At 47.3% G+C, this 20,647-nt stretch overlaps 1 protein-coding gene across 4 annotated transcripts in view; it reads left to right on the top strand.

Annotated features, from left to right (window-relative positions):
- Nucleotides 1-8,693: 8,693 nt before the first annotated feature.
- Nucleotides 8,694-20,647, top strand: part of fsip1 (fibrous sheath interacting protein 1) — a 322,079-nt gene continuing 310,125 nt past the window's right edge. For 2 of the 4 annotated variants that reach the window (XM_078233323.1, XM_078233325.1), the window contains exons 1-3: nt 8,694-8,889; nt 10,284-10,457; nt 13,419-13,641. In XM_078233323.1, the coding sequence (XP_078089449.1) occupies nt 10,284-10,457; nt 13,419-13,641 (397 nt within the window). In that variant the 5' untranslated portion in view covers nt 8,694-8,889. The remainder of the gene's footprint in view (nt 8,890-10,283; nt 10,458-13,418; nt 13,642-20,647) is intronic. The other 2 variants (XM_078233321.1, XM_078233324.1) reach the window with 2 other exon arrangements.

Here is a 20,647-nt window from a genome sequence, read left to right as displayed (position 1 = left end):
TGGTGCGGCCGCACTTGGAGTATTGCGTACAGTTCTGGTCGCCGCATTATAGGAAGGATGTGGAAGCATTGGAAAGGGTGCAGAGGAGATTTACCAGGATGTTGCCTGGTATGGTGGGAAGGTCTTATGAGGAAAGGCTGAGGCACTTGAGGCTGTTTTCGCTAGAGATAAGAAGGTTAAGAGGTGACTTAGGAGAGGCATACAAGATGATCAGAGGATTAGATAGGGTGGACAGTGAGAGCCTTTTTCTTCGGATGGTGATGACTAGCATGAGGGGACATAGCTTTAAATTGAGGGGTGATAGATATAGGACAGATGTCAGGGTAGGTTCTTTACTCAGAGAGTAGTAAGAGCATGGAATGCCCTGCTGCAACAATAGTGGACTCGCCAACATTAAGGGCATTTAAATGGTTATTGGATAAACATATGGATGATATTGGAATAGTGTAGGTTAGATGGGCTTTAGATTGGTTTCACCAGTCGGCGCAACATCGAGGGCCGAAGGGCCTGTACTGCGCTGTAATGTTCTATGTTCTATGTTCATAGCGAGAGGATTTGAATATAGGAGAAGGGATATCTTGGTACAATTATGAAGGGCCTTGGTGAGGCCACCCCCGGAATATTGCGCAGCAGGTTTGGTCTCCTTGGCTGAGGGAGGATGTTCTTGCTCTAGAGGGAGCACAGAGAAGGTTTATCAGACTGATGCCTGGGATGGCGGGTCTGATGTATGAGGAGAGATTGAACCGGTTAGGATTGTATTCACTGGAGTTCAGAAGGGCGGCATGGTGGCACAGTGGTTAGCATTGCTGCCTCACAGCGCCAAGGATCCAGGTTCAATTCCGGCCTCGGATCACTGTCTGTGTGGAGTTTGCACTTTCTCTCCGTGTCGGCGTGGGTTTCCTCCGGGTGCTCCGGTTTCCTCCCACAGTCCAAAGATGTGCGGGTTAAGTTGATTGGTCATGCTAAATTGACCCTAGTGTCAGGGGGATTAGCAGGTTAATTGTGTGGGGTTACGGGAATGGGGACTGGGTGGGATCATGGTTGGTACAGACATGATGGTTGGTACAGACGAATGGCCTCCTTCTGTACTGTAGGAATTCAATGATTCTATGAATGAGGGAGGATCTCATAGAAACCTATAAAGTTCTCACAGGACTAGACAGGGTAGATGTTCCCAGTGGTGGAGGAGTCCAGAACCAGGGGTCACAGTCTGAGGATACAGGGTAAATTGTTTAGGACAAAGACGAGGAGAAATTTCTTCACCCAGCGCCTATGGAATTTGTTACCACAGAAAGTAGTTGAGGCCAAAGCATTGAATGTTTTCAAGAAGCAGTTAGACACAGCAAATTTGTACATCTACTGCTAACAAATAAAGAATATCAAAGAACATAATTTAATCGAACCTACTCAATCAGAATGACTATTGGCTGTGTAAATTGCACAAAAGATCAGCTGGTAACTGTTGCAGGAACACATTGCAATTATAACGTGCATTTCTTCCAGTGCATGTCCCGAGCTAAGTGTAGAACAATGAGAAGGTACAGTATCAAAATATTCTCTTTTCTCAATAAAGAGCAAAGAACAATGAATCGTACATCAGGGACAGCTCCTTTGGCCCACCAAGCCTGTGCCGAAGATCAATTCTGGATTGAACGTTGTCTTATTGAGGTTGATTTGTGAGTGGAACTCCCCTTCACAGCTGGCACAGATGTATGATGTTGGCCCCAGGTTGACTAATGGTGTTTTCCTCCAACTGGGCTCTCTTTATTTGACATTTGGTCATCTCTTTTGCCCTCTGCTTTTTTCCACACCTTTCCAATCATGCTAAATGGCAGTGCGGGCTCTAAGGGCTGAATTGCCTACTCCCGCTCCTAATTCCTCTGTCCCTAACTGCTTGCCCCCGGGCGCTCCGACCAGCATCCACTCCATTCCCAGTTAACCGGAAGCCTCGCTTGCTGACATCTGTGTATTGCAGATATGGGTGACCTGCTGGGTTGGTGCTGATAGAAAGCTCGCCACAGAGCACTGGGGATGCGGCCGTCCATTTGGCCACCTTTCACTCTCAGCGATAGGACCTAATTTATTTATTAGTGTCACAAGTAGGTTTACATTAACACTGCAATGAAGTTACTGTGAAAATCCCCTTGTTGCCACACTCTGGCGCCTGTTCGGGTACACTGAGGGAGAATTTAGCATGGGCAATGCATCTAACCAGCACATCTTCCAGATTGTGGGAGGAAACCGGAGCACCCGGAGGTGAGCATGGTGGTGATGGGACAGCGATTACAAAGATGAGTTGTTGGAGGATGATTACAGTCTGGCTGTTGTGATGATGGTGAGGATTTGGGAAAGTTTGGGGTTTGGTGATGAAATACGAGTTGATGATGGGGGGTTCAGAGAAAGATCATGTAGATGGGTTTACACGGTTAACTTGTTGTTCTGTGTATAAACACTTCCTCTCTTCCCAAGCCACAAGCAGTGCAATAAAATAACTTATCAAATGAATCCAATCCCTTCTACCATTTTTTTATCTCCTGGTTTTCCCAAGGCCAGGGAATTTACGAATGATAGCTGCTAAAAATATATATATAATCCTAAGTTAAGTTTATTTATTAGTCACAGGTAAGGCTTACATTAACACTGCAATGAAGTTATTGTGAAATTCCCCTAGTCGCCACAGTCCATGCACCCTAACCAGCACATCTTTCACAATGTGCGAGGAAACCGGAGCACCCGGAGGAAACCCACACAGACACGGGGAGAACATGCAAACTACACACAGTCAGTGACCCAAGCCGGGAATTGAACCTCAGTCCCTGGCACTGTGAAGCAGCAGTGCTAACCACTGTGCTGCCCTGGTTATAATGGAATCATGATGTGGAGATGCCGGCGTTGGACTGGGGTAAACACAGTAAGAAGTCTAACAACACCAGGTTAAAGTCCAACAGGTGTATTTGGTAGCAAAAGCCATTAGCTTTCGGAACAGGCTGTTCCTTCGTCAGGTGGATGAGAGTTCTGATCACAAACAGGGCACAAAGACACAAACTCAATTTACATGAATAATAATTGGAATCTGAGTCTTTACAGCTAATCAAGTCTTAAAGGTACAGACAATGTGAGTGGAGGGAGCATTAAGCACAGGTTAAAGAGATGTGTATTGTCTCCAGACAGGACAGCTAGTGAGATTTTGCACATCCAGGCAAGTTGTGGGGGTTACAGATAGTGTGACATGAACCCAATATCCTGGCTGAGGCTGTCCTCATCTGTGCGGAACCTGGCTATCAGTCTCTGCTCAGCGACTCTGCGCTGTCGTGTGTCGTGAAGGCCGCCTTGAGGAACGCTTACCCAAAGATCAGAGGCTGAATGCCCGTGACTGCTGAAGTGCTCCCCAACAGGAAGAGAACAGTCTTGCCTGGTGATTGTCGAGCGGTGTTCATTCATCTATTGTCGTAGCGTCTGCATGGTTTCCTCAATGTACCATGCCTCGGGACATCCTTTCCTGCAGCGTATCAGGTAGACAACATTGGCCGAGTTGCAAGAGTAGGTACCGTGTACCTGGTAGATGGTGTTCTCGCGTGAGATGATGGCATCCGTGTCGATGATCCGGCAGGTCTTGCAGAGGTTGCTGTGGCAGGGTTGTGTGGTGTCGTGGTCACTGTTCTCCTGAAGGCTGGGTAGTTCATCGACACGGATCATCAACACGGATGCCATCATCTCCCGCGAGAACACCATCCACCAGGTACATCAGCTATGACTGTAACACTACATTCTGCACTCTCTCCTTTCCTTCTCTATGAACGGTATGCTTTGTCTGTATAGCACACAAGAAACAATACTTTTCACTGTATGTTAATACATGTGACAATAATAAATCAAATCAAATCAAATAAAGTAATTACATCCCATCCTTGTCGCCACTGAGAAAACTCCTCTGAGGCCAGGGTCCTTTCATCAAATTTAGAAATATTTACATAGTCAGCAACACTCAGACAGGTACTTCCTGGTACAGAGTATAAAGTAAGAAGTCTCACAACACCAGGTTAAAGTCCAACAGGTTTATTTGGTAGCAAATACCATAAGCTTTCGGAGCACTGCTCCTTCGTCAGATGGAGTGGAAATGTGCTCTCAAACAGTGCAAACAGACACAAAGTCAAGCTGCAGAATACTGATTAGAATGCGAATCCCTACAACCAGCCAGGTCTCCACATCACAGAGTATAAACCCAGAGTGCCAGTAACCCCAACACTCCACATTATGTACACATGCAGAGCTCCCTCATTGGACAAACTCTTACTGCCTTAGTCAGGGAGCTCATACTCCAGTAATTTCTATTTTTATTCCACATTTCAGGCATTTGCAGTGTTTTGCTTTTGAACTGTCATTCATGGATGGCATGGTGGCACAGTGGTTAGCACTGCTGCCTCACAATGCCAGGGACCTGAGTTCAATTCCGGCCTTGGGTGACTATCTGTGTGAAGTTTGCACATTCTCCCCGTGTCTGTGTGGGTTTCCTCCGGGTGCTCCGGTTTCCTCCCACAATCCAAAGATGTGCGGGTTAGGTTGATTGGCTATGCTAAATTTACCCTTAGTGTCAGGGGGACGAGCTAAGGTAAATACGTGGGGTTACAGGGACAGGGCCTGGGTGGGATTGTGATCGGTGCAGACTCGATGGGCCGAATGGCCTCCTTCTGCACGGTAGAGATTCTATGATTCTATGTGTGAGCCTCAATGTTGAGTGTCAGTGCAGTAAGAAGTCTCACAACACCAGTCCAACAGGTTTATTTGGTAGCACAAGCCACTAGCTTTCGGAGCACTGCCCCTTCATCAGGTGAGTGGGAGTTCTGTTCACAAACAGGGCATATAAAGACACAAACTCAATTTACAAAATAATGGTTGGAATGCGAGTCTTTACGGGTAATCAAGTCTTAAAGGTACAGACAATGTGAGTGGAGCGAGAGTTCTGCACACATGAGGACGGCCTCAACTGGGATCTTGGGTTCATGTCACACTATCCGTAACCCCCACAATTTGCCTGGGCTTGCAAAATCTCACTAACTCTCCTGGCTGGAGACAATACACATTTCTTTAACCTGTGCTTAACCCTCTCTCCACTCACATTGTCTGTACCTTTGAGACTTGATTACCTGTAAATACTCGTATTCCAACCATTATCTTGCAAATTGAGTTTGTGCCTTTATATGCCCTGTTTGTGAACAGAACTCCCACTCACCTGATGAAGAGGCAGCGCTCCGAAAGCTAGTGGCTTGTGCTACCAAATAAACCTGCTGGGCTTTAACCTGGTGTTGTGAGACTTCTTACTGTGCTTACCCCAGTCCAACGCCGGTATCTCCACATCATGAGTGTCAGTGAGACAGGCGACCCTGTGGAATTTTCAGTGGTGCCCAGCCCTGATCTCGGTTGCGGCCGATGCACTCACACCGACCAGAAAAACGCATGCCAATTTGTTTAAGAGTCGGTGTGGTACACAGCTAGAGTCACTGGAATAACTCACGGCAATTGTTTAGGCTAAATCAGCTCAGCAGAATTGGCACGCACATTTTCACCTTTCTGTTCAATATAAAGCTCAAATTGCATTTCAATGCCAATCTACTCAGCTTACTTAAAAGGTATTTACACTTTGTTAGCTAACGAGCATTCTATAATTTACATAATCTGCATGCATAATTTGTGGCCTCTTGGTTTAATTCATCCACATTCTGCTTCACAACAGAACAAATTAATCTTAACTTTTATTTAAACTGAATTACGGTGGCTGAGTGATGGAGAGGGGGAGAGGGGATAGCGTTGCTATAATGAGCAGATTAAAGCATGCAATGCATAAAGGATAGGAATACTGTGTAATATATCAATCCTATCAGTGTCATAAATATTCAGTCCAAGCGTGGGGATAATTCTGAGTCATCGACAGGACTATTGTAGGAAGGTTCACAGAAAATCTGATTGTCAGTCCGATTCTAAATGCAGCCGCGATGATTTATTGTATAGATCTGTAAATTTACAGGTATCCATCTCTGAAATAAGAGGTTTTTTTTCTCCCAGCATGTTTAACAGCACATTCAATTCAATGGGTGGCGTGGTGGCACAGTGGTTAGCACTGCTGCCTCGCAGCGCCAGGGACCTACGCTCGATTCCCAGCTTGGGTCACTGTCTGTGCCGAGTTTGCACGTTCTTCCCGTGTCTGCATGGGTTTCCTCCCACATTCCAAAGATGTGCGGGTTAGGTTGTTTGGCCATACTAAATTGCCCCTTGGCGTCAGGGGGATTAGCAGAGTACATATGTGGAGTTATGGGGATAGGGTCTGGGTGGGATTGTTGTTGGTGTAGACTTGATAGGCTGAATGGCCTCCTTCTGCACTGTAGGGATTCCATTCATCACCTTTTTGAGATGCATCATTATGGTTGCACCCTCGGCTAGGGCAGCAATGATACTTCCAATTAAATATGTACACATAGAATCATGGAATCCCTACAGTGCAGAAGGAGGCCATTTCGCCCATCGAGTCTGCACTGACCACAATCCCAACCAGGTCCCATCCCCATAACCCCATGTATTTACAGTCCTAATCCCCCTGATACTTAGGGGCAACTTAGCATGGCCAATCAACCTAACCAGCACATCTTTAGATTGTGGGAGGAAACCGGAACACCCGGAGGAAACCCACACAGACACGGGGAGAATGTGCAAAGTCCACGCAGACAGTCACCCGAGGCCGGAATTGAACCCCAGTCCCTGGTGCTCTGAGGGAGGAGTGCCAATCACTGTGTCATCCTGTTGCCCTTATACACTCAATTTCCACACTGAATGGTGAGATAATCTGTTCTAGTGGTGTTCGTTAAGGGATGAATCAGGTTCGAGGGTTGCAGAGGGTGGTGGCCGAGTGGAATCGGCTGCCGTCAGTGGTGGTGGAGGCAAACTCAATAGGGTTTTTTAAGAGACTCCTGGATGAGTACATGGGACTTAATAGGATGGAGGGTTATAGGTAGGCCTAAAAGGTAGGGATATGTTCGGCACAACTTGTGGGGCCGAAGGGCCTGTTTTGTGCTGTAGTTTTTCTATGTTTCAACCCTCCAGGATTGGCATGGAGTCTCCAGGGATTGAAAATCAATCCCCATATAGTTTCTGTCTCTGTGTATATCTCTGTTGGTTCTAAGCTTAAGAATTTGTTGCACATATCTCTCTCTGAATCTCTCTTTTGTCTCTCTTGCTCTGAAACTCAACAGCTCTCTATTTCCTGTCTGATCCTGAGTAAACAAATCACTTCATGTCCTTTATAACGTTGACATTCTCCAACCTCACACTGGGGTACTTGATCGCCCTCTATGGGACGATAGTGAGTTTAAATAATTTTTGAAGCGCCCACGAACACTGTGAATTGGCCAAGTTTTAGATCAGATGACTACTTTGGAAGCAGAATGTAAACAACAATTTGCCTTTATATAGCACCTATAATGGATACAATATCCCAAGGCAAGTCACCTCTCAGGCTTATAATGAGCTAAATTGTTTAGCCAATATTCAGGCAAAGAGATTTTTAATTTAGAAAAAGTGATATAAGTGAAGGGTAATTTGTATCAAAGATGCAACAAGATCTGGGCGACATCCAGGCTTCCATTGCTGCGGTAAGTAACATTCATACTGAACAACAGCTTAGAATCATTGAATCCTACAGTGCAGAAGGAGGCCATTTGGCCCATCAAGTCGACACTGACAACAATCCCACTCAGGCCCTTTCCCTGTAACCCCATGTATTTAGCTTGCTAATCCCCCTGACATCAACGGTCAATTTATCACGGCCAATCCACCTAACCCTCACATCTTTGAACTGTGGGAGGAAACCCACGCAGACACGGGGAGAACCTGCAAACCCCACACCGACAGTAACCTGAGGCTAGGATCGAACCCAGGACCATGGCACTGTGAGGCAGCAGCGCTAACCACTGTGCCACCCTGACTTTGACACATCCTGATGTCAGCAGTACAGACATGTGGTCTTTCATTTCACTGAGCTACAAGAATTTACACAGCCCTTTTTCACAAAGAGCCAGTGCTGAGAGTGAAGCAGCCAGTGCAAGGGGGGGGGGGGGGAGCAGCCAGTGCTGGGGGGGGGAGCAGCCAGTGCTCGGGGGGGGGGGGGGGGGGGTGAAGCAGCCAGTGCTGGGGGGGGTGAAGCAGCCAGTGCTGGGGGGGGCGGGGGGGTGAAGCAGCCAGTGTTGGGGGGGGGGAACTGCCAGTGCTGGGGGGGGGGGGGAAGCAGCCTGTGCTTGGGGGGGGGGGGGAGCAGCCAGTGCTCGGAGGGGGCGGGGGTGAAGCATCCAGTGCGGGGGGGTGGGGGGAACTGCCAGTGCTGGGGGGGGGGGGGGGAAGCAGCCAGTGCTGGGGGGGGGGGGGAAGCAGCCAGTGCTGGGGGGGGAGGAAGCCAGTGCTGGGGGGTGGGGTGAAGCAGCCAGTGCTGGGAGGGGGGGGGAAGCAGCCAGTGCTGGGGGGGGAGGAAGCCAGTGCTGGGGGGTGGGGTGAAGCAGCCAGTGCTGGGGGGGGGGGGGGGAAGCAGCCAGTGCTGGGGGGGGGGGGGGGAAGCAGCCAGTGCTGGGGGGGGGGGGGGGAGCAGCCAGTGCTGATGTTGCTCTGGATCCAGTGCCGGGACAATGAATAAAGTTGGGTTTGTTTTGAATAGCAACACATCCGGGTCCTGAGCGTCCCTGGCAGCGGCTCCGGGAGCGGCGGCACTGGGAACGGGAGCGGGCTCTGGACTGGCTCCGTGTCCGGGACTCCGCGCTCCGTGTCCGGGACTCCGCGCTCCGGGGCCGGGCTTCTCTCCGCTTTCACAGCCGGTGAGAAACCGCCCCCAAACCCAGCGGCAACTCCGAGAGCGTGAGTGTGAACTCTGGGATCGCACTGGGGGTGAACACTGGGCTCAGTCTGGGGGTGAACACTGGGCTCGCACTGGGGGTGAACACTGGGCTCAGTCTGGGGGTGAACACTGGGCTCGCACTGGGGGTGAACACTGGGCTCGCACTGGGTGCGAACACTGGGCTCGCACTGGGTGCGAACACTGGGCTCGCACTGGGTGCGAACACTGGGCTCGCACTGGGTGCGGACACTGGGCTCGCACTGGGTGTGAACACTGGGCTCACACTGGGCTTGCACTGGGCTCGCACTGGGTTTGCACTGGGCTCACACTGGGTGTGAACACTGGGCTCGCACTGGGTGTGAACACTGGGCTCGCATTGGCTGTGAACACGGGGCTCGCACTGGGCTCGCACTGGGTGCGAACTCTGGGCTCGCACTGGGTGCGAACTCTGGGCTCGCACTGGGTGCGAACTCTGGGCTCGCACTGGGTGCGAACTCTGGGCTCGCACTGGGTGCGAACTCTGGGCTCGCACTGGGTGCGAACTCTGGGCTCGCACTGGGTGCGAACACTGGGCTCGCACTGGGTGCGAACACTGGGCTCGCACTGGGTGCGAACACTGGGCTCGCACTGGGTGCGAACACTGGGCTCGCACTGGGTGCGAACACTGGGCTCGCACTGGGTGCGAACACTGGGCTCGCACTGGGTGCGAACACTGGGCTCGCACTGGGTGCGAACACTGGGCTCGCACTGGGTGCGAACACTGGGCTCGCACTGGGTGCGAACACTGGGCTCGCACTGGGTGCGAACACTGGGCTCGCACTGGGTGCGAACACTGGGCTCGCACTGGGTGCGAACACTGTGTGAACAGTAGATTCACTGCTCAGAGCGGGTTTGCACTGGGCTCACACTGGGTGTGTGTGTATATTTGCTGGGGGTTGTATCTACACTGTGTCAGCTCATTTTGCTGCTTGTATTCATCCTGAGTGAAGCTGTCATTTTAATTTTCCGCGCACCAATCCAACCAGCATCAATCTTTAGGAATTAATCTTCTTGAGTGTTGTTGGAGTTGCGCTCATCCAGGCAATTGGAGACTATTCCAAAACACTCCTGACCTGTGCCTTGTAGACGTGGGACAGACTTCTGCAAGTGAGAAGGTGTGTGTTACTGTGCGCGGGTGATGCACCAGTGCAGTTCTGAGGGAGTGCTGCAATGTAATAGTTGCTGCCCTTAGAATGAGACATTAAATGGCACCCGGGTCCAATCCCGGCCTTTGCACAGTGACGCAAGCCGGAAATCAAACCCGGGTCCTTGGCGTTGTGAGGCAGCAGTGCTAACCACTGTGCCGCCATCTTGCATTACAACGGTGACTAAACTTAATGAAAACTATCGTAATGAAAATGTTGCTTTGTTTTAGATGATAATGGACATTGTGAGAGGGCAGCTTGACGAGATTTCACGCCCAGCATCTGGTTCTCGAACCCGCCCAGGGAGCCGGGTGGCAAGTGGCCCTTCACCGGACAGGCGGCGACTGAGTGGGCATTCCTCAGGCGCCATGGTGGTTTTAACTCCTGAACCAATTTTATCCCAGGTACCATGCATGCTGTATGAAAAGCAACTTCATTTTTCCTTCCTGAATTGTTCTATTTCGGGCAATCTCATCATCTGAACTTGTAAACGTTCAATTATTAATTTAAACTTTGCTTTCATCATGGTTTTCGAAAAGTCAAATGAAAAGAGAATGTGATGACAGTGGCCATGATTTCCTATTCTGGAAATATCACTATCCCTCGCACGTGATGCTGTCATGACAGCAATAATGCTCTTTAAAAAGGAGTGGCGTCTATCCCCCTCATCTGTCTTTTGGGCGGCACAGTGGTTAGCACTGTTGCCTCACAGCGCCAGGGACCCAGGTTCAATTCCAGCCTTGGGCCACTGTCTGTGTGGAGTTTGCACATTCTCCCCATGTCTGCATGGGTTTCCTCCGGGTGCTCTGGTTTCCTCCCACAGTCCAATGATGTGCGGGTTAGGTTGATTAACCATGCTAAATTGCCCCTTAGTGTCAGGGAGATTAGCAGGGTAAATACGTGGGGTGAGGGGGATAGGGCCTGGGTGGGATTGTTGTTGGTTTGATTTGATTTATTATTGTCACATGTATTGGTATACAGTGAAAAGTATTGTTTCTTGCGCGCTATACAGACAAAGCATACTGTTCATAGAGAAGGAAAGGAGAGAGTGCAGAATGTAGTGTTACAGTCATAGCTAGGGTATAGAGAAAGATCAACGTAATGCAAGGTAAGTCCATTCAAAAGTCTGATGGCAGCAGCAGGGAAGAAGCTGTTCTTGAGTCGGTTGGGACATGACCTCAGACTTTTGTATCTTTTTCCCGACGGAAGAAGGTGGAAGAGATAATGTCTGGGTGGATGGGGTCCTTAATTATGCTGGCTGCTTTGCTGAGGCAGTGGGAAGTGTAGACAGAGTCAATGGATGGGAGGCTGGTTTGATTGATGGATTGGGCTTCGTTCACGATCCTTTGTAGTTCCTTGCAATCTTGGGCAGAGCAGGAGCCATACCAAGCTGTGATACAACCAGAAAGAATGCTTTCTATGGTGCATCTGTAAAAGTTGGTGAGAGTTGTAGCGGACATGCCAAATTTCCTTAGTCTCCTGAGAAAGTAGAAGCGTTGGTGGGCTTTCTTAATTATAGTGTCGGCATGGGGGGACCAGGACAGGTTGTTGGTGATCTGGACACCTGAAAACCTGAAGCTCTCAACCATTTCTACTTCGTCCCCAGTAATGATGTGGGCTTGACAGGCTGAATGGCCTCCTCCTGTACTGTCGGGATTCTATGACTGAATGATCAGTAGGATAAAAATAAAAACTTGAACTTTTATAGCATGCTGAAATATGGAGCGAGTTTACAATGGGGAAAGGGATGCTTGACTCAGTGGTAGCATTCTCCCCATGAATGAGAAGATAGAGGGTTCAAGCCCCACCCCGGAGGTTGACACTATAGTGCTGTACTGAGAGAGGATTGCACTGTCAGAGGGGCTGACTTCTGGGTGAGATGTTAAAGTGGCCCCACCGGAAGAGACGACAAGCATAAAGGAATGATGGCAGGAACATCTGCCGAGTCAAATGGAGGGAGCTGGGAGTTGGAACAACGAGGGTTGGGTCAGAGAGTTGCCAGAGGAGGCCACAACGTGGGTGGCTTTGATCTTTAAAGTTCCAATTTCTTTAATACAGGAGTAGATGCTGGAAATCTGAAATACAAAACAGAAAATACTGGGAACATTCAGCAGAACTAGCAGCATCTGTAGAGGAAAATGGTTACCATTAACAAGTCTTAAATCGCTGTATTCATTTTATTATTCAATGATTAAGATGACCGTTGGAATTCTACCGCCCCGCCTGCCACGGAATCGGAGCGGGCGAGGAGTGGACAACGGAAATGGCCATTGAGTCGGGCGGGAATTTCCGGTCTCGCTCGAGCGAGGCCGTAACATCCCGCCCGGCACCTTTGAACAGTATTCAGGAGCTAAATTTAAAAAGTGAACTCAAGTTCAAATGTCTACAGCAATTAACAAGAAAACAGTTTTCAAAACTGCTGCTGGAAGTTAAAGTTTATTTATTAGTGTCACAAGTAGGTTTACATTAACACTGCAATGAAGTTACTGTGAAAATCCCCGAGTCGCTACACTCTGGCGCCTGTTCGGGTACACTGAGGGAGAATTTAGCATAGTTTAGCACCCTAACCAGCACCCATCAGGTTGATGATCTTGCGTCTGGAAAAGAAAATCAGATTATTATTTCTGAATGAATTTTCATCAATAAAACATCAGAATTTGATTTCACCTTCTATCCTATCCTATTTTGTCCTTTTTCATATTTTAGAAAAGGTGTGTCTAAAGGTGATGTTTTTTAAATTCATTTGTGGGACACGGGCGTCGCTGGCTGACCAGCATTTATTGCCCATCCCTAGTTGCCCTTGAGAAGGTGGTGGTGAGCTGCCTTCTTGAATCGCTGCAGTCCATGTGGTGTGGCTTGACCCACAATGCTGTTAGGGAGGGAATTCTGGGATTTTGACCCAGTGACTGCGAAGAAACGGCGATATATTTCCAAGTGAGTGACTTGGAGGGGAACTTGCAGGTGGTGGTGTTCCCATTTATCTGCTGCGCTTGTCCTTTTAGATGGAAGTGGTCATGGGTTTGGAAGGTGCTGTCTAAGGATCTTTGGTGAATTGCTGCAGTGCATCTTGTAGATAGTACACACTGCTGCTACTAAGTTTTGGGAGTGGATGTTTGTGGATGTGGTGCCAGTCAAGCGGGTTGTTCTGTCCTGGATGGTGTCAAGCTTCTTGGGTGTTGTTGGAGCTTCATCCATCCAGGCAAGTGGAGAGTATTCCACAGGTGATGTTCCTTGTACTTACAGATTACCAGTGTGTCACTTGACGGATGGCTTTGTAGTTAGTGTATTGTGTGCAGCAGATTAGAACTAGTTGAATTTGTGTAAGTCAACGCCACTCACTTGGGTTGTATTTTTTTTGATTGCAGGAAAAGTCTGATCCTTCTGACAACCAGAGTAACTCCCTGGATTTCATGACCAGTCCTTGCTCGGAGAACGTAGACAGTGAATGTGAAATCTTTAGGGAGCTGGCTAGAGTGAGCACCTTGGCTACTGACAGTGTCGATACTGGGAGGTATGGCGAATCTCCAATACCACCACAGGAAGATACAGATTCCATTATACAGGAACTGCAGATTTCAGACAAATCAGGTACATAACCGCATGCAATGATATTTCAGAATGTTATCACAGTTTCTGCTCAGATGTTCTTATATAACTGCATTCTACATTGCTTCATTAGTTCTAATGCAGGTAAGGTTCAGGAAGGAATGTAAGAATTATTTTGACCTGTGGCTATTTGGCTCCCTTGTGAACCGGTTATGGAGATTTCATAATTGTGTGCATTCTCTCTTTCATGATGTGGATGATTCCAAATAAACCTGTTGGACTTTAACCTGGTGTTGTGAGACATCTTACTATTCTATCTTTCAGATTGAGGTAACAAGCAATACTTTCTCATGTCATACTTTTGTATTTATTCTATATATTTCTACAAGCTCATTGAGTTATAGCATGGGTGCTTTCTGAGTACAGTGGTGTATAGAAGGTACCAGGTTTCTATTGATGAAACTTACACACAGTAAATATTTTATGAATTGATGTCTGAAGCTGTTGGTCATGGAGAGAAAACATTTCTTAACTCTGATTCCTTTTTCACTGCCTAAAACTTTTCTGTTCCTTTCCTTTCAATTCCTTTTTGTTTGTCTTTTTCTTTGTTCTATTTGCATTCCATTGTTCCAAAGCTCTTTCTAATTCTGCTGCCAATTTTTGTCTTTCTTTGAGCTGCAATTTTCCTCTTTTTCTTGCCTGTTTTATTTTCATATATCTCCCAATAACTTTCACAGCTGTTAGCACTACTGCCTCACAGCGCCAGGGACTTGGGTTCAATTCTGGCCTTGGGTCACTGTCTGTGTGGAGTTTGCACGTTCTCCCCATGTCTGCATGAGTTTCCTCTGGGTGCTCCAGTTTCCTTCCACAGTCTGAAAGATGTGCAGGTTAGGTGGATTGGCTATGCTAAATTGCCCCTTAGTGTCCAAAGGTGTGCAGGTTAGGTGGATTGGTCATGCTAAATTGCCCCTTAGTGTATAAAGATGTATATGTTAGGTGGATTGGCCATCCTAAATTGCCGCTTAGTGTCCAGAGATGTGCAGGTTAGGTAGATTGGCCATGCTAAATGGCCCTTTAGTGTGTAAAGATGTGCAGGTTAGCTGGATTGGCCATGCTAAATGGTCCTTTAGTGTCCAAAGGTGTGCAGGTTGGGTGGATTGGCCATGCTAAGTGTGTGGGGTTATGGAGATAGGGTGGGGTGGTGGGTCTGGGTAAGATGCCCTTTTGGAGAGTCAATGCAGACTGGATGGGCTGAATGGCCTCATTCTGTATCGTAGAGATTCTATGTTGTCCCCCCCCGGAATCGTGGCAGGGCACGGACTGTGCAAAGATCCGTTGACCTCGAGTGGGATTTTCTGGCCTTAGGGCGAGTGTGGTTGGAAAACCCCGCCCTCTGTCTTCATTTTGGAAGACTACCTATCCTCTGCAGTGTCAATTTTTCACTCATTCTTTCTATGAGATGTTTGAGTAAGATTGACAATGTGATGCTGAGATAGGGGCCAGAATTTTACCCTCCCGCCCGCCATGGGAATCGGAGTGGGCGAGGGGCGGACCATGGAAAGGTCTGTTGACCTTGGGCGGGATTTTACGGTTTCGGGACAGGCGAGGCTGGAAAATCCCGCCCAGGATGTGCTGTCAGCTTACGTCCAATTCAGGTGCAAGATAAGTCTGTTTAGTCTGCTGGATGCAAAACAGTCAATACCACATTAATCTTGTATAGGTTTCATGCAGTGAGTGGACAAAGTGAACACAGCAGTTTGTGCTGAAATTCCAGAGATAAAGGGCTAAGCCAATGTCCAGCATCTAATACAATAAAATTCTTCCCTAGTAAAAGTTGTGTTATAGTTCCCACAGGAGATTAGTTTCTGATACAGTGAACCCCTTGTTGAAGACAAATACCTTGCTGGTTGCCATGACTTTGTAAAGGCTCCGTCACACTAACCTGTCTCTAAATAGTATTGTCGGTCAGAGGTTTGAGTTCATAGACTGTGTCTGATTAGAGTTATTAAAAGTGACAGTTGTTAAGTCTGTGCCAAAAACTGAACAGTGGACCTGTTTTTGGAGCATTTCAGAAGCCGCTCTGTATATGCTGCTGCTATCGCAATCCTGATAAAAATAAAACAGGTATTTATCGGTGAGACGCGGATGAGTGAGCAATTTATCACATGAGAAATATAATCAACTTTATCGAACTCTCAAAATAAAAAAAAAATCAATTGACTTTCGGGGAGGTGATGGTCCAGTGATATTATCGCTAGATAATTAATCCAGAAACTCAGCTAATGTTCTGGGGACCCGGGTTTGAATCCTGCCACAGCAAATGGTGGAATTTGAATTCAATAAAAAATATCTGGAATTAAGAATCTACTGATGACCATGAAACCATTGTCGATTATCGGAAAAACCCATCTGGTTCACTAATGTCCTTTAGGGAAGGAAATCTGCCGTCCTTACCCGGTCTGGCCTACATGTGACTCCAGAGCCACAGCAATGTGCTTGACTCTCAACTGCACTCCCCCCCCCCCCCCCCCCCCCCGCCCCCCCCTCCCCCCGCCAAGAGCCACTAGGGATGGATAATGACTGCTGGCCAGCCAGCGACACCCATGTCTCAAGAATGAACAAAAAGAACTTGAATTTTTCACTTTGCTGATTAAACTGAACAGACACAGTCGTCACAGCTAAAGCTACTTAAACTTGTGTTTCATTTTTACACTATTTATTGGCTTGTGAGGAAAATGTGCGTTTCTGAAAAAAATGCCTTTTAAATGGAAGAGCAGCGAACGCACTTGTAGTTATATGACTACATCCTTACTGAGGATGTAGTCATATATGTTCATATCCTGTGAGTGGTGTTGAAGTGCAGTCAGTACTGTATTATCATAACATCATAGGACCCCTACAGTGCAGAAGGAGGCCATTTGAGCCTGCACCAACAACAATCCCACCCAGGCCCTATCCCCGTAACCCCATGTATTTACCCTGCTCATCCCCCTGACACTAAGGGGCAATTTAGCATGGCCAATCAACCTAACCCGCACATCTTTGGACTGTGGGAGGAAACCGGAGCACCCAGAGGAAACCCACGCAGACACGGGGAGAATGTGCAGTCTCCAAATAGTCACCCAAGCCAGGAATCGAACCTGGGTCCCTGGCACTGTGAGGCAGTAGTGCTAACCACTGTGCCACCATACGGCACTACTAGTAGCCGATTTACACAGGCGGTCCTACAAAGTCAGGTGAATGATCAGTAAGTTGCTTTAAGTTGTTAAGTGTATGAGAAGTTTTTGCATCCAACCTGCCAGGCGATCGCAGCCTTTTTTTTAATACAGAATCATAGAAACCCTACAGTCCAAATGGAGGCCATTTGGCCATCGAGTCTGCACCGACCACAATCCCATCCAGCCTCTATCCCCGTAGCCCCACGTATTTATGCTGCTAATCTCACTGACACTGAGGATCAATTCAGCATGGCCAATCAACCTAACCTGCATACCATTGGACCTCCTGCGAAAGGCTGCGAGCTGGAATTCTCCAACCTCCCCCGTGGCGGGGATTCTAAGCTGCCGCTAGTGAATGGAGGTTTGGCTGAGCGCCAAACATTCTTGTTGGCAGCGGAGATGAGGCGTGAACAGCCGGAGAGTTCCGGCCTGCATTTCTGAAACGTAACTGAACTGAAATTAGTGACTTTTAAGGGGCGTCTTGACAAATACATGAATAGGATGGGAATGGAGGGATATGGTCCCCGGAAGGGTAGGGGGTTTTAATTCAGTCGGGCAGCACGGTCGGTGCAGGCTTGAAGGGCCGAAGGGCCTATTCCTGTGCTGTAATTTTCTTTGTTCTTTGAAATATCAGCCGAGGTGATGTGCTCAAGTCCTGGAGGACAAATGTGTCAATCAATTCTAGAAAATAGGCATTATTATGTAACTTTTATAATTGTACATGATGCTGGTTTCACAAACCTTCTGATAGAAGTAAAACATGTCTTATTTCAATCACACGAGGTTCAGTGAGCCGAGCATCATGTGAGGAGAATGGGCAGGTTTCGGGTTGTCTGAGAAGCTGGGTTGTAACACGGGCAAAGCCTTTGTGTTCAGTTCAGTTCAATTTTCTGAACCTATTGTTGAGCTGATGAGCATCCTTAACAACAGTTTAGAAACATTGCAGATGGCCGTTGAACATAGAAACATTTTCTAAAGCTGTAATGTTGTGGCAGTAATGAATTGGAAGTTTCACATTTTAGCGCTCTATTACATGCGGCACAGTGGTTAGCACTGCTGCCTCACAGCTCCAGGGACCCAGATTCGATTCCCGGCTTGGGTCACTGTCTGTGTGGAGTTTACACGTTGTCCCCCGTGTCTGCGTGGGTTTCCTCCGGGTGCGCTGGTTTCCTCCCACAGTCCAAAGATGTGCAGGTTAGGTGGATTGGCCATGATAAATTGCCCCTTAGTGTCAGGGAGACTAGCTAAATACATAGGTTATGGCGACAGTGCCTGGGTGGGATTGTAGTCGGTGCAGACTTGATGGGCCAAATGCCCTCCTTCTGTACTGTAGGATACTATAAATTAATCACTACTTGTTGAAGCTCCTAAGTAATTCCTCAAATTAATCTATAAACCTGAATCAGTGTTCTCTTCCGTGGTCTTTCCACATATCTACTTTTGTTTGAAATGCAGACAATTTCTGTCTACTTTAACTCTTTCACGTGGTTGGTAACAGTTTATGTGAGGGATTAACTATTTCACTAAACATAGATTGATACTGGACAACTTTCTTAATTGTCTGTCTGAAGAGGAACTAATATGTTACAATCTGTGTGCTATCATTGAATAATTTTTCTTCACTTAGTTGAGTTTGCCACAGACAGGGAAAGCCTTGATGCCTGAAATTGCCATAACTCTTTCACCTCTGCCAGTTCTTGCAGTCGTTTGCTTATTTCCATGCTTCTTCTCAGATCTTTCTATGCACAGTTTTACTTGGTTGCGTTTTACTGGCCTTGTGATGGTGGGCTTGGAGGACAGGTTAGGGGGGAGCCCTTTGGGATGGCTCCCTGACACACTTCTGTAGCGAGGGAAGTTTCTCATGGCTGGGCATGGACCCAGATCCGCTGCTGCTTCATAGAGATGGGCAGCCAATTAATCTGAGTACCAATCCAATTAGGTCTGATTGTTGTGGACGTCCCAGAATTTTGTTGTTGGCAGAGTGCCCCTCTTCCCCCACCTTGTGCAGAGGCCACCATCTGAATGGAGGTGGTCTCTCCGAGAATGTAACCGATGATAACATTAGATCTGTTGTAGTATGACCAATGGTAACAAGCTGTAAGGGTCAGCTGACCCAATAAACTATGTAACCAATGACAGAATAATGTGATGATCAGCTGACCAGCATAACTAAGGACCTGTTGGGAATTGTTAAATTGCTTGGAATGGCCCAGGGTGAGGCCTCAATTGTTGGAGTAATGAAGTTTCTTTATTAAACCTTTTTCTTTGATTTATAAGTTGGAGTAAGTTTTGTTATATTTTATTGCCTGAACCTGAAGGGTTCCTTTTGGAGGGTCAAACAGTCTCCCTGAGGCAGACCCAGAACCTATCGGAACTGGAGTCACCATGTCCCAATGAGGGTGCTGTTGGCAGGAGTGGCGCTTTCCGAGGCTGAAACAATGCAGCTGGAGGGGCTTCCTCTCCGCTTTGTGCAGGGGGGGGGGGGCTTCCTCTCTGCTTTGTGCAGTGGGGAGGGGCATCCTCTCCGCTTTGTGCTTTGGGGGGGGGGGCGCTAACACCTTTGCCCCTAATAATTTTAACTTTCAATGTGCGCCTCTGAGAGTGCCCTTCATGTTGAGGTAACCTCAGGGTTACCGATTTAACCTCAGCAGCACCCACTTCTCCTGGTGAGGCTGCTAAGGCTTCTGGCCCTCTAATTGGACAGCATCAAGAGCCCAACCTTTGTTATCGTTCAGGTTAGAAACTCCAAAGTGTTTTATGGAGCCTGCCTGAATCATAAGTTTTGGCATTTTGAATTTGGCTAGGATAAGCATGATATGTTTCACTTCAGCTGTGATTCTAGTGACCCACTAGGAAGTTAATATCAAACAAAGTTTATTTAAGAATATAGTTAACACATATAGTAAGAAAATTAGCAAGAATTTTTATCAATTACAAACAAGAAGAAAACATCCACAATAACGTATAACCCTTAATGAATATATATAATAGCTGTCCCAAATCAAACCAACCTCCATAAACAACCCTATAAACAGGTTCAATACGGCAAAATCTACTGCTCACGTGATAATTGGATTGAGGCCATTAGTTGACTTCTGCAGTCAAATGCTCTTGAGACTCAGAACAGTTTGAAGACAAGACAGCTTCCCAAAACACCAAAGAACAGACTCTTTACTGCAGGATGGCCAACAAGATGTGCTTTCAGCTAACTGGTAAAACTGTCAAAATAAAAACAGAGAAAGAGAGAGAGACTTCTTTCAGCCAGGCTTCTGACACTGCAGTCAAAACGAAACAGAAAGCTGAAAAACCTCTGTCACCCGACCTGCTCACAGTTTTTGTTTCTCTTTCCTGCAGTGTGCACCTCCTTAAAGGTACACTAACATCACCCCCTGTTTAATAGGATGGCAAATGCGGAGGTGGCCAATTCGGAGACTGCCTCCAGGAAGGTTACACTTATCAGGTGCACTGCAGTCGCTGTGGGCTCAGGATCATTTGACCCTAATGGTCAAGCTCTGAAGCCCTTGGTAAAATCCAGCCCACTATCTCAGCTGTGACATTTCATACTCCCATTGCTACTTCCATTACTATTTAACAATTATATATGGGGTTAAAAAAAATGTAGCGCCCACTGTTAAGGTAATCTGCACCTTCTAAAGAGGAGAAGGATCACATGATGAAAACAGGGCCTGAAATAAAGTAAATACATTTCCCTGTTTATTCCGGGTCACTCTATGAATTTACTACCCTTTCCTTGGGATTTAGGGAGCCAGCGCTCAACAAGAATAACAATATGAAATGTTGAAGACAGAAAATATCTCTATCTAATTATC

The sequence above is a fragment of the Mustelus asterias genome, chromosome 18 (assembly GCF_964213995.1).
Source record: "Mustelus asterias chromosome 18, sMusAst1.hap1.1, whole genome shotgun sequence".
In the NCBI taxonomy this organism is placed as follows: domain Eukaryota; kingdom Metazoa; phylum Chordata; class Chondrichthyes; order Carcharhiniformes; family Triakidae; genus Mustelus; species Mustelus asterias.
Note: the sequence above shows the minus strand (reverse complement) of the source record. Positions and strands in the feature narration are given on the sequence as shown.